We start from the raw sequence: 16,460 nt of genomic DNA, 5'->3' as shown, positions 1-16,460 counted from the left end.
ACTGAAATCTCCGGCTCAGTTGAACTTGAACAGTTAAGAAGACTGATTTGTGTGAAATGCATTAAAATGCAAACTTTGCCAAAGGTGTGTAACAGAATAGTAACTTAGAATGAACAAATCTATGCAATAGAAGAACTGCTGTATTTGCAGCATTGTTTTTTATTATTTTTTGCACCGTTATATTTGGATGACAATCTTTTTAATACTGAATTGATATCTTATTTAATAAAATAAGGTAGCGCCGATCACCTACTAATAGGAAGGTTGGTGGTTTGATCCCTGGCTGCTCCAGTCTACATGCCGAAGTATCCTTGGGCAAAAATGTTAGAAAGCATTTAGGCGTAAAAAGAAGTGCTCGTATGACTGAATGAGGCATGTAAATATAAAACGCTCTGAGTGCTGGAAGCAGAGTGATGACTTTTATCTGAAAAATGTGTTTGATATCTGAAGATAACATTAGATTTGTATTACCAATACCCCACCCCCCCCACCCCAAAAAAATGCTGCACTGCTGCCTCACTGCCCACCCCCCATGGTCCTGAACAGGATAAGAGGATGGATGGATGTTTAAAATCTGAATTGCAGAATTCTTTTTGAAACCACCGCTGATGAAAAGGAGTGAATTTAGCCACCATAATGACTTGTGAAAACTTCACTTAATCATGACTTATTTCATGACAGAAGCTGATAACTTTGAATTTGTCAAAAAGTTGGTTTATTGAAGCTAATGATCATCTGGAGTCAGTGCCTAAAGCAGCCTTCAGCAGTACTGCACTTTAAGGCTTCACTCGTCTAACTTGATCTATCTCATAAATGCAGCCGTGGCCTCGCTGGATTATCGCTGTTTATTGTAAACGTTTAGCTTCCTTTACTCTGATCTCTACTCAGAAGACCCATAAAGACACAACTGTAAAGCCAATATGGAGACAAAACTATTTTATTTGTACTACTGAATTTACAACTACACAGTTTCTCCTGTTATGAGCTGTGACCCACCTTTGTAGACTGACAAGCTGCCTGATCGGTATATGATGTGAGGCCGCTGCAGCTCATCGAGAGCACTAGAATCTGATTCAACCAACTAACTAAAAGTTTATGTCATTAAAAGATTTCTTATTACATCTATTAGAATGCCATACAAATTTTCAATTCAGTTCAGTTCCATTTTATTTATATAGCACCAATTCACAACTGTCGCCTCAAGGTGTGTTATATTATAGGCTACAGACCCTATAACAAACAAAAACCAAAAGATGACAAGAACATGCAATAACTGTCCTGTATGACCTAATAAAGGCTAACTTTAGAACCTTGAAATTTGTATTTACAAAACAGACTTTTGTAAATACAGTATGACCCAAAATGAGTGACTGATCCCATAAACTCAGTAGGGAAGTGTTCACAGAGGTCAGGTTGGAAAGGTGCTTTCCTGTAGACGTCCACACAGCCAAAATCTTTTTGCAACCACAGCGATCGCCATCTGGTGGCCTTCAGATAGAATGCAGGTTTGTAGGCACTTCATTATGGGCTTCAGTTTTCTGGACCTACGCCTGTGTTTCCTACTGTATAAGTAATATATTTACTTACTGTGCATGAGCTCAGTGGATTTGTAGTTATTGTTGGATTTGTGGTCACTTTATTGTTGTATTTGTGGAAAAGCTATAAAAAACGAACATCTTTCAGACCAGTTTGGAAATCAAAAGGGTTTTTATACCTCAGCAAATGTCCAAACTCAAAGGCAGAATTAAAGGACAACCACCAATAAGGGTGCCAAAACATGATAATCAGAAATATGGGGATGGGGAATATCAGACACAACATCCCCATATTTTATTAACACTCCTGAAAACCATTCATAATGTTGAATTCATTTGTACACAATAAAGTGATGGAAGCAGCTTAGTTACATGACAAAAATAATAAAAATAAATGAAAACAAGAAAGTTGAGAAACAGCGTGCTGCTTTGTGACATCTACAGTTTGCCATCTTCACTGCATGAAGCAGCGCTGCCTGTCAGTGTGTTCTACAGCAGGGGTTCCTATACAAGTAAACTGCATTCTCAGTTACAGATATATTTTCATATTCTGTTACAGACTGTGTTACCTATGCTATATTGCTATTTATGTTTCCTGGACGAATGCTGAATGGACTACCTTATGATGTGGCCTTTGTGGCTCTTTCAAATTGTAAGACACACTCTATGGACAAAAGCCTACAGGACACACAACACCTACAGGATCTGCACAGCCGTGGAAACCCACGGAGCCATGCAGCTCCACCACACAACTTTTCTGCTGATGTTAAAGCCAGAGAAGGTTTGGACCTCTGCAGTTACTGAGTTAGCAGACTGTTGGTTATAAGCACTATGAACCTCAGCACTCAGCGACCCCACTTTGTGGCTTTATATCATCTGCCATGGCAGAATTGCTAAAGTTCCTAAAAGCTTCCACTGTGGAATATCTTGGAGTAGAGACATTTCACAAACTGTCCTGTTACAACCCTGGTATCCTATTACAGCACCACACTCACATTCAGTGAGCTCTTTATAATGACCCATATAATGTTTGACAGGCTGAATGGCTACTTGCTGGATTTTATACATTTGTAATGGGACTGAAAACCCCTGAATTCAAAGATTAAGAAGTGTGGCCCAATACTTTTGTCAATAAAATAAAATATTTCTCAGTCATTCTTTCTCATATAGTGTATTTTGTTTGGGATAAAAATATATTTCCCTTGAAATGTCTCTGGGAATGCAGTTTAGTTGCATGAGAGCGTAAGTTTTAGAATACAGAGGTGAAAGAAAAAAACAAGTTCATTTGTGTTAGTTCAGACTTTAAGCAGTTTCTGACAGCAGCTGCTGGTCCCCACATCCATGTATCACAGTAACCTGCTGTCACAATGTTTATCCAGGTTTCTTAAACAGCACATGCACAAAAAACATAACTAGGAACAATAATAACCCAGTCAAAAGATGAATATTAGTAATGGCCAGTTGATGCCCAAAGCTACAAAAACATGACCTAAGCTGTAATCAACCTGAATTTTTATGAACAGATCCCAGTTCAGGTTTTGCTTTACATTTTGACTGGATACACTGTAACATTTTAGTAGAGAAATGCAGTGGAGGATGATCTGAATGCGGTCTCACTGCCCCTCAGTGCCTGTGCCTGGTATGGATGGTATTGTTATATTTCAAGGCTGAGCTCTCATAGACTAGATGTTGTCATCAGTGCCTTTTGTTACAGCCTCCACAGCTCCCTGCTTTATTCAGTTTTGGTGAATGGTTGTCATCTCTAATTGTGTGGGGATATTCAGGTATTTGTGATTCATGGTTGGTGGCTAAGGCCTAGCTTGTAGAGACCTCTTCATCAATCTAGACATCTTTCATCTCACTAAGATGAAACCTTGTGCTTAGACATTGTACTGTTTAGAGGACGCCCTGCAGAAAGACCTGTCACATCTCAGCTGTTGGCTTTGCCGATTCCCAGGAAAAAAAGGATGTAATTACTTAAGCATTCCATAGCTGTTCAGTGCAGCAGAGCTGAACATGCTGCCCCTCTTCAAAATGACTTCTTTATCTGCAGATGTCATTACAGTTAAACAGGATCCTGCAGCTCCCCATTTCATACATACTTGAGCCAGGGTGCTGCTTTATCATGTTGATCAAGTTTTTTTTTTTTTTTTTTTGTACAGACTTGAAAATAGCTCCTCTCCACATATACACTCACACACATTTAGGTCTAGGACTAGAATGAAAAACGAAACATTTGCTCAGCAGTTCATTCACAACATGAAGGATTCAGTAAAAAGGAGAACACAGTTTCAGTCAAAGGAATGCATGTGTGAAATGCTAAATGGCATATTGGATCATTAGATGGAGTGTACTGCACCTACACAAGATGAAAATGGTCCAACATGACAATGCCTGGTTGTCATTTCTCTGGAATATTCTGTACAATAATGTACATCAGTGGAAGTCCCAGATCTCTTCAATGCCCACATGTTACAAGTAACTGGAAGGACCCCGGAAGCTGAAAAATTAACAGTTGGACACTAAATGTGTTCCCACCCTCACTAGTCACATGGTTTCATGTTTGATCCATTCTCTTGTGATATATATCCCACAAGTCCATGAGAAACTTCCACTGGATCGTTACTTGAGCTTAACAATCTGGATGTTTTCCTCCAATTCTGCGGATCCATTAAGTTCTCCGCGATCACAGCAGACCAGTTAACAGAAGCAGTTCTCAGGCTGAATGTTCTCGTTCTACAAGCACTCGCTCATTACAAGGTAGTCTTTCATGGTCTCCAGGTAATTCTTTTCAAATCTTTCCTGGTCATGATCCATTTCTGCATCTACTCCACAAAAACAAAATAAGCACAACTTTGAACTTTTGATATTTCTTTAGTTCTTCAGTTTTTTCCTGTATTTTTAAGATATCATTAAGACACCCATTTTACACGCACGCACGCACGCACGCACGCACGCACACATGCACGCACGCACATACAAACACACACACAAACACACACACACACAAAAATAAACTATAACCAGGATAGAGTGGAGATGAGTAGACAGATGAGCACATGGAACAGCTTCTCTGTTTGTTTCTTGTCTATCTGTGGGTTCAGTTGGTCTTGGTACAGCCAGCTTTAGCAGACAGTGCCGTTCTCCTGTCGGGACTTGGGGCAGGTAGACCTGGGTATTGGTTGGACGGAGGGAGCCAAAGTGCAGAAGAAGCCAGAGATAAGGGTTAGACCAAGGCCTCCCCAGGCGCAGAACATGGACCAGCCGTAGCCATGGCCGATGTCATCAGGCAGGCTATACAGGTACCGTGGATAACGGGAAAGCTCAAAGTTGATGCCGGCAACGCAGGTACAGAGGGAGATGATGCAGAAGGTTCCTGCAACAACACAGCAACATGTTGAAAGTTGTGATAACCCCGGTGTCTACCGGGTGAAAGCAGGAAATAACTTGGATTAGTGGTGCCAGGTTTGTTTTCACCGGAAATATTTAACCTATAATCAAGGAAGTATGACACTTCTGTACTACAGAGAATTCACAGTGAGGGTATCACAGTGGATGGTGGTAGGGCTGCACAATGAATCCAATTATAATCTCAATCACCATTTTGGCTTAAAATGCATACTCCACTAATTAAAATCTAAAGCTAAGGCAAATGAAGTGCTCTCTGAATGAATGCCTGACCACATGCATTCATGTGCTAATCACAGCCCAACGCAGCCCTAGAATGAGGGTTTATTAAACACAAGACACCAGATTTGGGATAAGGTCATGGGTTTTATAAATTGTTATGTTAAACTAGTGAAGCACTTGGTTACTTGTAAAGAATTATGGGGTGTACTTATTTTTTCCATACACTGGGTAATGTGTTAGGAATGAAAGGATGCCACATGGAAATGTGTTTTTTTTTTTAATTATTATTATTATTATTATTATTTTTTCGATGGACAGAACAGAACATTCATATAAATGAGAACCTGAACTGTTAACCCTTTCTTCCCGCCGCTCTTCCCAAAGCAGGCTGGGAGAGAAAAAAATAAACCCTGTACGTTACCATGATATTTCCTACAGTCATCTACAGCTTTAGTTAAATTACAGATGAATAGGTATACAAACACAATTAAGATATTGAGGTGTCATGAGAGTCCTTTCTGCAGATTGAAAATACTTAAATTGAGTTGGGATGAGGGAGCTGATTAGGAACACAACCTACTGCATGGCTGGCTCTCCAGCGCCCCCAGGAAATGTGTTTTTATGGAAATGAAAATTATCAACCTACAGAGTTCAAACTAAAAAAAATGATACAACAGGCTGGAACATTTTGCTGAAATTTAATTCCAGCAACTCTGAGGTGCAAACTGGTGATAGACCGAAACATAAAGTCCCTGGGGTGTTCTACTGGATTTAGGTCAGACGATGGTGGGGGCCAGTCAATGGTATCAATTACATCATCTTTCAGAAACTGCCTGCATACTCTGACCACATGAGGTCGGGCATTGTCGTGCACCAGGAGGAACCCAGGACCCACTGCACCAGTGTAGGGTCTGACAGTGTGTCCAAGGATTTCATCCTGATACCTCATGGCAGTCAGGGTGTCGTTGCCTAGCCTGTAGAAATCTGTGTGTCCCTCCATGGATATTTCTCCCCAGACCATCACTGACCCACCACCAAACCAGCCATGCTGAGCAATGTTACAGGCAGCAGGCCCCCCTCATGAAAGCCTGTTTCTGATTGCTAGTTTCTGGTCAGAGACCTGCTAGGGCTCGTTTTGTAGCTCTGCAGTGCTCATCCTGTCCCTCCTTGCACAAAGGAGCAGAGCCCGGTCCTGCTGATGGGTTAAGGACCTTCTACGGCTCTGTCCAGCTCTCCTAGAGTAACTGTCTGTCTCCTGGAATCTCCTCCATGCTCTGAGGCTGTGCTGGGAGACACAGCAAACCTTCTAGTAAAGGCACGTATTGATGTGCCATCCTGGAGGAGTTGTACTACCTGTGTAGCCTCTGTAGGGCACAGGTATGGCCTCATGCTGCCAGCAGTGACTCTGACCCTAGCCAAATGCACAACTAGTGAAAAACAGTCAGAAAATATGAGGAGGGAAAATGTGAGCGTCCTCCACCTGTAAAACCATTCCTGTTTGGGGCTGTCTCATTGTTGCCCTTCTAGTGCACCTGTTGTTAACTTCAGTAACACCAAAGCAGCTGAAACCCCCTCTGATACTTACCTGAGCAGATCAATATCCCAGAAGCTTAACTGACTTGATGCTAAACTCTGATTAAAAAGTGTTCCTTTAATTTTTTGGAGCAGTGTATATATGTTGTATGTACATACAGTACCTTTCAAAAGTTTGTACACACTCACCCATTCATATGAATAAATAAGTGTGTCTAAACTTTTGAATGGTACTGTTCATAAACAGGGATTGAGTTGCCACAGGAAAAATAGTGGACATACAAGTATCTGGGTATCCCACAGGCCAACCAAAACCAATGAAAACGCAAGAAGTCAGCCATAGCCTCCCTATCACCAGAAAGTAAGACAGGTGAAGCGATGCTAGCTCAGCGACAGGAAGACGATTGACACAATCAATACATACACCCTACTGGTCATCAGATACACAGCTGGAATGATAAGCTGACTGTAGCAGGACACAGATGCCACTGATGATAAGATATGAATACTCCTCACAATTCACAAAAGTTTCCACCTTAAGTCCAACACCCTGAGGTTCTAAGAACAACGAGAAGGAGGCTGAGGATTAATGAGTGTCAGAGCTATAGTCCAGGAGGAGATATGGAATATCCATGGATACATCAGGAAGATGTCCCCGAAGCTGCTCCAAGAGTGCCTCAGGGAGCAGCAGTGGGAGGCAGAAGTTTGGGAATCTTTGCCGCCCCCATCACCCAGACCCAGATAAATGGATGGAAGTAACTCGTTTTTACAGTTCTTATAACAGGATCCTGTCATGATCCAACATTCTGTGTTTTGGACTTTTGAGTTTTTCCTTCAGCTTGTTTTTTAGGTTGATTTTGGTTTTGTTTCTCACCTTTGTATTTCTGTATGGTATTTCTTTATGTGTTATCGTTTGATGTTCTTCAGAGTTTAGTTTTCCTTCCCAGCCTCATGTCCCCTTATCTCTGTCTGAGAGTCTGAGTGTTTGTATTCCTTCTGTGTCCCTGTGCTACCCCGTGTGTGGTGTCAAGTCTGTGTTTGTTTCCTTGTTTTCATACTTCCTGTTTTATTTTGACAGTCTCCTGTTCTGTATGTGTTGTTTAGTTTTGCTTCCTTTGTCTCATTAGTGTAATTCTGTCCACCTGTTGTCCCCAGATGTTTCCACTCTCCTCTCCTTACCTCCTATGAATATGTTGTCTCTGTCTTGTTCAGTTCTTTGTTGCCTTGTCGTTAGTGCTCCTGCAAGTTGTGTGCTTGTTCCTGTGTCTCCCTTTTGTATATCAAGGCTTTTGTATTTTGGACTTTGACCTTGGGATTTTTGTATCTATAAATTCAAGTAACTTCAGCATTAAACAGCACCTCAAGTTAAGTTGTTGCCTCTGTGTCCTGCATTTGTGTCCAACCCTGCCTGCACACACTGACTCCTGACAGATCCATATGTGAACAAGTCTAAATTCTTGACTTCTTAATTTGTTTCTTATCATATTAGGATGTCTGATAACAACAGATCATGTATGTGTATGTTTCTGAGACTCACCTCCCATTAGGAAGAGGAGGCCGGCCACATATTGCATGAGGCCTCGATCCCAGCAGCAGCCAAGCAAACCTATGATCCAACCAAACAGGATGATGGCCACAGCCATTCCCATGAAACCAGCTGTCATTCGCCGCAAGTCTGAGAGAAGACAAAAAGTGAAATTTTCACTTTATTGATTCTGTTTGAATGATGAGAAGTCAGAATATAGTAGTCATGAAAGGAGACAGCATAGAGAAATTTTCTTTATTCAGTTTTGTATTGTTGACCAGCCCTGATGACATAAATATACATATTCACACTCCCAGCCAGCAGAAGCATAACAGAATAGTAACTCCAGAGCATAAAGAACAGCGGTGTCAATTACAGACACACTGTGCACAGATTTTTTTCTTACACTGACTGATATAGTGTTTCAACATGTGTTCAGGTTTATAACTAAATCACCATTTAAGTTTCAAAAGATGCAACATACGAGGAATAAAAACTGCATTTTTATTCCTCATGACAGCTCAAACAGAGCTGGCCTCAGATTCCTTCCACTTCACAAAGTGCTCTCATGTCCTCAGCCAGGTGTCAACCTTATGATCAAAGTCTCCATTGGGCAGATGCGTGAACACATTTTTGATCGCATTATGGTACAACACACTGACAAACACCCGACACCTCATTAAGTCATACGGCCTTACCTTCCATTAACCAGCATAAAGGTCACAGAGTTCATCAAGGTTCTGTAATTAAGGGTGTTTTAAGCCTTTAGAGTAGAGCCTGCATTAGAAACTATGATAGCCTGATTAGCCTCTCCTTCTCTTCAGATTCTCTCTCTTTTCTCATTGTTAACACTGTGGAGTTGCTCTGACTGGTTGGAAAACTGTTATTGACTTTTTGCTGTATTGTTATGTGAAACATTGCAAAATTGGTCTAAAGAATTTTTAACTGTAGTTAGATGGAAGAGAAACAGCAGCACCATATCCTGGTTTTGAGTGACCCTACTTTAGCACTCCCAGCTCACCTCTTAACTCACTCTAGGGTCGTGAACATGGCGACCTCTTCCACTTTACTAACCTGATGAATCACGTACACAAGAATACTGATTTCAGCCCAGACACAGCACAGCAGCACAAATCTGAACGGTATAACTGTACTTTAAAAATTATTAGATGATGATTGTTATATATTAGAAACATAACACATACAGTACCAGCCAAAAGGTTGGACACCCTCACCCACTCATGGGTGAGGGTGTCCAACCTGGAATAAACAGCTTGATATCAGCCATTGTTTTTAGTTGAGTAATATTACACTAAAATCTATATAATGGGTAATAATTAGTGGTAATAATGAAGGAACAAATGCAACAATGCCTATGAGGCAAAGTAATAGTATAGTAATAATATAGTTATATTTTAGTAACAATGTGAGAAATTCTGTTTAATTTCATAGTAATAACAGATTAAGCCAAATGCCTGGGGGTATAGTGATTACCCACCATACCTGAATAGGTTTTAATTTCTTAATTTTATTTTATTTATTCATTTAAGCTTTTTTTGTGAAGACTGATGCTTTTATATTGGAGGAGAAAAGGCTCTGTTAGGAGGAAAGGACGATGAGGTGTAAAGCAGTGAGATCATTTTGGTCTAATTAGCACATGGCACAACATTTGGTTATCATTTTGTTTCATGTTATGAACAATACAGTGTAACATTATTAAGCTTTCTCACAGATTTTATCTATTTATAAGGGAGACTGTGTAAGCTAGCAAAAGAGCTAACAGCACATCTGTCTCATTTAATCAGCAGAATCAAACTGAAAATATGAAAATTCAAAGACGTCCCTGAAACCAGAGGTGGGACAGAAGTACAAAATACTTTATTACTGTACTTAGGTATAATTTTTAATTTTCTATACTTTACTTGAATATTTATTTTTGACAGCTTCTTCTTATTTCTGACAACTTTTTACTTTTGCTCCCTACATTTGAACACAAATATCTGTACTTTCTACTCACATTTTCAAAACAGGTTTAACACATCTGAGGGAAGTTTTTATTTCACGTCACTGCCCTTCAAAATGATTTGAACTTGAATGGAGGGAACAATAACACATACATAGCCCTCCAAAAGTATTGGAACAGTGAGACCAATTCCTTTATTTTTGCTGTAGACTGAAAACATCTGGGTTTGATATTAGCTCCACTTGTAGCTCTTTGTAACTCACCTTGTTGATGCAAAAAAGACCCTAAAACAGCTGTTAGTGACAGCAGCAACAACCTCCAGAGGGCAGGAGTGAAGGTATCACAGTCTACTGTTCACAGAAGGCTTCATGAACAAAAGTACAGAAGCTTCACCAGAAGATGCAAACCACCAGTTAGCAAGAAGAAGAGGAAGGCTGGGCTGGGATTTACCAAGAAGCTCAGAGACAAGTCTCAGAAACTCTGGGACAACGTTTTATAAACTGATGAGACAAAGATGAACCTTTACCAACGTTCATAGCTCATTGTAACTCACTTTGTTGACGCAAAAAAAAATGGTGTTACTTTTACCATTTTTCATAGATTCTACTAAAGAAATGGGAACAAATTTTATGCTTTTGCAACAGGCTAAAAGCTGTTTTCAGATTGCAGGCCGTGAGCACGAGCCCGCTGACTTGGGATAAGTCTGATTTACTAACATATGCATGGTGGTAAAGGTAAAATTGTCATGTGCCATGAATCTGACTGCAATTTTGCATCCAAACTCTTTTTGTTTTGTGTTGGGTAAAAATGTTTCCACACACATATTAATGAATGAGGGCCATGCTTCTGTTATAGTTCTGGGAGTTGTCAGTGTTCAAACAGTGGATGAGTAAAATCATAAAATGTCCATAGTGTCAGAACAATAATCTTACTACCTCTAGAGATGGAAAGAAGTAGATGGGAATAATAGGCACAGATGATCAGAGCAACCACATTCATGAAAAAAGTTTGTGTTGAATCCTCCTGACTGCTGATGGTACACTGAGAACAATTGTGAATTTTAACTGTGCTCATTTGTTATTCTATCAGCATATGGCAGGCTGCTGTCTGCTTTTTTTCTGCCTCCTAATAAGTTCTATTGTTCAGCTCTGTGCTGCAATTCCCTTTTAATTACAGCCTCAGCTTCAATACCCAATAAGACATTATTTCATATAAGGCAAATAGCTTTAGGTGCCTTTTTGGAAATGTTATTTTCTCATTCAGCTTGTCCTCTGCAGCTCAAAGACTGTTAATCAGTAGTTTGCTGCCTTGGATATTCTTCCACTGTCATGTACTGTAAATTAGGACCCAAATCCAGACTCCTAAGCAGACTGAGAAAAAAACATGCAAGATTTTTATCGTTCAAAGTTCCAAACCAAGTCCAAAATAGCAGCAAGCAGAAATCCAAAAAGCAGCTGGGGATGCATACTGAGCACATGAAGGTGAAGACACAATACCTATTTAAACACACTGAGGGCTAACCAGGGGAAACTTTAACCCCTTAACTGGCAGCAAAAAAATCACCTGACAAAAACTACATAACGCCTTCTGGTCATTATTGGCTCTGAACAACCCATTTCATAGCCTATTAATCGGCTGCGTCTGGTCCGCGGGCCGAATGAAGTGCATTTATATGGCAGGCTAGACCCGCCCATTTTGACTGACACCTCATTCGGCCAATCATGTTAAGAAATGGGTTTCCCAGAGCCAATAATACTCAGAGGGCGTCACGTAGCTTTGTCAGGTGATTTGGTGCAGCCAGTTACATGATTGGCCGAATGACGTGTCAATAAAAATGGGAGGGTCTAGCCTGCCATATAAAAGGGACTACAAACGGCCCGTCACCGGGCCCTTGCCAGTTAAGGGGCTACTACAAGACAAACAGACAGGAAGTAAAAGCAAGATACAAGTGACAACAACTAACCAAGGGAACTAAACTACACATAGAGACAAAAAAACAGGGAGACACTGGGAGAATTAAGAAACCTGAACACAATGAACAAACTCCAAGAACTAGCCTAAAACAAACCAACAAGCACAAAACCCCAACACAAAACAGGAACCACACTCAGATAACAAATTCCACTAAACTAGAACTGCATTAAATTATCCATCCATCCTCTTATCCTGTTCAGGGTCGGGGTGGGGGCAGACAACAATTCACACCTATGGGCAATTTAGAATCATCAATTAACCTAACCCCAGGAACTGCATGTCTTTGGAGGAAACCCACACAGACACAGGGAGAACATGCAAACTCCACACAGAGAGGCCCGGGCCGAGTTGGAGTCAAACTCAGACCTTCTAGATGTCCTTCTAGCTGTGAGGCAGTACTGCTAACCACCACACCACTGTGCTGCCCAATTAAAATTTGTTCTATTCTATTCTATTCTATTCTATTTATATAGTGTCACTTCACAAAATAACTTACCTCAAGGCAAGTTATATTGTAAAGTAAAGACCCTTCTAATATTAGAAAGAGACTCCAACAATCACACCACCCCCTATGAGTAAGTGCTTGGTAACTCTCATGGGTTGGGGCGGGCTGTGTGGTGTGTGTGTGTATATGTGTCTGTTTCCAGGTGTTTCGGTGGGCAGGCGTTTGTGTCTTCACCTTTGTGGCTCCTGCCAAGGTGCACACCTGTGGCTGGTTAATCAATAAAGGCCTGGAGTATTTAGGAGTGGCTGAGATGATGACTCACTGCCAGTAACCTGGCCTGTCCGTAACCTCGCTCTCTCCTGCTCATCAGTTTGCTCCTTTCCAATGAGCCGCATTACTGGAATCACAGACCCACTCAGCTTCGCCACGGATCCAGCATACTTATCCACCAACTCTCCAGCCTCCACCTGCCTGCCCCACAAATCATACCAGTCTGCTCTCACCCCCGCCACCAGATCCTGGAAACACCCCGCCAGCCCAAACCCCGACAAGTTCCCCCCAAGGCCTCACTCTCCAAGACCCACCAGAAAGCCCATTCACTCCCTTAAATGCACTTCCATTATGCTGCTTTTGGCCCAGCCTAGCGCTGTTCTCTCTTCCTCTCTGAAGATTCTCCGTGCATTGCCAGACAAATATTCCGCACTCCCACCTCCCTTTCTCTTCTCCTGGATACTTTGTGCTTGTACAAATAAACCTTATTAATGAGAACTGTCTTATCTTCTCCTTGGGTCGAACCTGTCCAGCCATCATGACAGGTGACAGTGTGAAGGAAAAACTCCCTTTTAACAGGAAGAAACCTCTGGCAGAAGCAGGCTCAGGGAGGGGCAGTCATCTGCTGTGACTGGTTAAGGGTGAGGTGAAGGAGAAGAGAGCAGAAAGAGACAGAAGAGTTACAGAGTTAATGACTACTAATGATTAAATGCAGAGTGTATGTGTGTATGAACAGAGAGGGAGTCAAAGGAGGTGACTGAAGAAGAAACACTCGGTGCATCATGGGAACCCCCCCAGTAGCCTAGGCCTATTGCAGCGTAACTGAGACAGGGTTCAGGGTCACCTGATCCAGTCCTAACTATAAGCTTTATTTCTAAGGAAAGTAAAACCTGAAAACCAAGTATTCAACAAGTTTAACAATAACAAAAACCACACACCCTGACATCCACAGTCAGAATATACAGTGCCGTGCGCTAACTCTGGATGTTCAGTGAACATTGAACAGTGAACAGTGGATGCACCCTGGTCAGCCTGGTTGCATCTGCCTTATCCTAGGCCTGTTCTAATTTGTGAATTAGATTACTGTTGTTTTCCAAACCACATTTTATGCTTGTGCTTATATGAACTGTTGAGTAGAAGTTTGTGTCTGTGATTTCTGACCTGACTCTCTAGTGGCCCTATGGCCAGCATGTCTGCGCAGCTTTGTGGTCTACTGAGGATCCTGTGGGAACGGCTTCCTGTCTAACAAAGAGTCCTGTCCAGTATTTTTGAGGTGTAATCATCAAACTAGAAGGTGAGGTTCTGGAAATATCTGGATTTGATATCATATTAAGTATGTACAACCAGAATTAAGGTCAAGGATAAAAAAAACATTATTAAGGCGGAAAAGAAGACATTCAGCAGAGTACTACGACTGGTAATTTATTATTAGATTCAGTTGGCTTCTCTCAAAATGTAAAGGAGCACACCCACCTCTGTAAGTACACTCTGGAGCTTGTTTTGATATAGAGATGGCATAGAAACTGAAGACTTAACAATATTTCCTGTTCTTGTCCTGTTGGACCTCAGTGCAACTTTGATACTGTTGACCATAACATTTTATTACAGAGATTAGAGTATACTATAGGTATTAAAGGTACTGCACTGCAGTGGTTTGAATCATATTTATAATAGACTCCAATTTGTTCATGTAAATGGGGAGTCTTCTTCACACACTAAGGTTAATTATGGAGTTCCACAGGGTTCTGTGCTAGGACCAATTCTATTTACATTATACATGCTTCCCTTACGCAGTATTATTAGAAAGCATTGCGTACATTTTCATTGTTATGCAGATGATACTCAGCTTTACCTATCAATGAAGCCAGATGACACACATCAATTAGTTAAACTGCAGGAATGTCTTAAAGACATTAAGGCCTGGATGACCTCTAATTTCCTGCTTCTAAATTCAGATCAAACTGAAGTTCTTGTTCTCGGCCCCACAAATCTTAGAAACATGGTGTCTAACCAGATACTTACTCTGGATGGCATTACTTTGGCCTCCAGTAACACTGTGAGAAATCTTGGAGTCATTTTTGACATATTAAACAAATATGTAGGACTGCTTTCCTGCATTTGTGCAATATTTCTAAAATTGAAACATCCTTTCTCAGAGTGATGCTGAAAAGCTAATTCATGCATTTATTACTTCTAGGCTGGACTATTGTAATTCATTATTATCAGGCTGTCCTAAAAGCTCCCTGAAAAGCCTTCAGCTGATCCAAAATGCTGCAGCTAGAGTACTGACAGGGACTAGAAAGAGAGAGCAGATTTCTCCCATATTGGCTTCTCTTCATTGGCTCCCTGTTAAATCTAGAATAGAATTTAAAATCCTTCTCCTCACCTACAAGAGCCGCCCAGGAGGCATCCTAGTCAGGTGCCCGAATCACCTCAACTGGCTCTTCTCGATGTGGAGGAGCACCTGCTCTATTCTGAGCCCCTCCCAAATGACTGCACTCCTCACCCTATCTCTAAGGGAGAAGTTAGCCACACTTTGGAGGAAGCTCATTTCTGATGTTTGTATCCGTGATCTTTCACTCTTTCGGTCACTACCCAAAGCTCGGCACCATAGGTGAGGGTAGTAATGCAGACTACTAAATCGAAAGCTTTGCTTTTACATTCAGCTCCCTCTTCACCACGACAGACCGGTGCAGAGTCCACATCACTGCAGAAGCAGCCCCGATCCATTTGTCGATCTCCTGTTCCCTTCTCCCGTCATTCGTGAACAAGACCCCGAGATACTTAAAGTCCTCCACTTGGGGCAGGAACTCATCCCTGAGCCAGAGTGGGGTCTCCACCCTTTTCCGGATGAGGACCATGGCTTCAGACTTAGAGGTGCTGATCCTCATGCTGGCCGCTTCACACTTGGCTGCAAACCATTCCACTGCTCACTGGAGGCCACCACCTGATGAAACCAACAGGACCGCATCATCTGCAAGAGCAGAGATGAGACTCTGAGGCCACCAAGGAAGAAGCCTTCCGCCACCTGGCTATGCCTAGAAATTCTGTCCATAAAAATTATGAACAGAATCGGTGACAAAGGGCAGCCCTGACGGAGTCCAACACGCACAGGAAACAAATCTGACTTATTGCCAGCTTTACGGACCAAGCTCTCACTGCGGTTGTACAGGGACTGACTGGCCCGCAACAGTGGGCCAGACACCCCATACTCCCGCAGGACCTCCCACTGGGTACCACAAGGGACACAGTTGAATGCCTTCTCCAAGTCCATAAAGCACATAAAGAGGATAAAGAGCTGGTCCAGCGTTCTTCAACCAGGACGAAAACCGCATTGTTCCTCCAGATCGGCTCACACAAACTCACTCATCGTACCAAGGACAAATTTACGGACTATGGGTGACCGGGCTTTCTGTGTGGCTGCCCCTCGTCTATGGAACTCGCTTCCATCTAAACTGAGAGCGCCTCAAACTTGCAAGCAAGACAGCCCTACATCATCCAGAGCCTTCAGGAACTCAGGGCGAATCTCACCCACCCCAGGGGCCCTGCCACCAAGGAGTTGTTTAACCACCTCAGTGACCTCAC

At 41.9% G+C, this 16,460-nt stretch overlaps 1 protein-coding gene across 2 annotated transcripts in view; it reads right to left on the bottom strand.

The window, feature by feature from the left end:
* Positions 1-1,688: 1,688 nt before the first annotated feature.
* Positions 1,689-16,460, bottom strand: part of tmem178bb (transmembrane protein 178Bb) — a 99,264-nt gene continuing 84,492 nt past the window's right edge. Inside the window, exons 3-4 of one of the 2 annotated variants that reach the window (XM_030725319.1) lie at positions 8,236-8,373; positions 1,689-4,911 (exon numbers count right to left, since the gene is read on the bottom strand). In XM_030725319.1, coding sequence (XP_030581179.1) covers positions 4,661-4,911; positions 8,236-8,373 — 389 coding nt within the window. In that variant the 3' untranslated portion in view covers positions 1,689-4,660. The remainder of the gene's footprint in view (positions 4,912-8,235; positions 8,374-16,460) is intronic. The other variant, XM_030725318.1, reaches the window with a different exon arrangement.

The sequence above is a fragment of the Archocentrus centrarchus genome, unplaced genomic scaffold, assembly GCF_007364275.1.
Source record: "Archocentrus centrarchus isolate MPI-CPG fArcCen1 unplaced genomic scaffold, fArcCen1 scaffold_52_ctg1, whole genome shotgun sequence".
In the NCBI taxonomy this organism is placed as follows: domain Eukaryota; kingdom Metazoa; phylum Chordata; class Actinopteri; order Cichliformes; family Cichlidae; genus Archocentrus; species Archocentrus centrarchus.
This window is presented reverse-complemented; position numbering and strand designations above follow the sequence as displayed.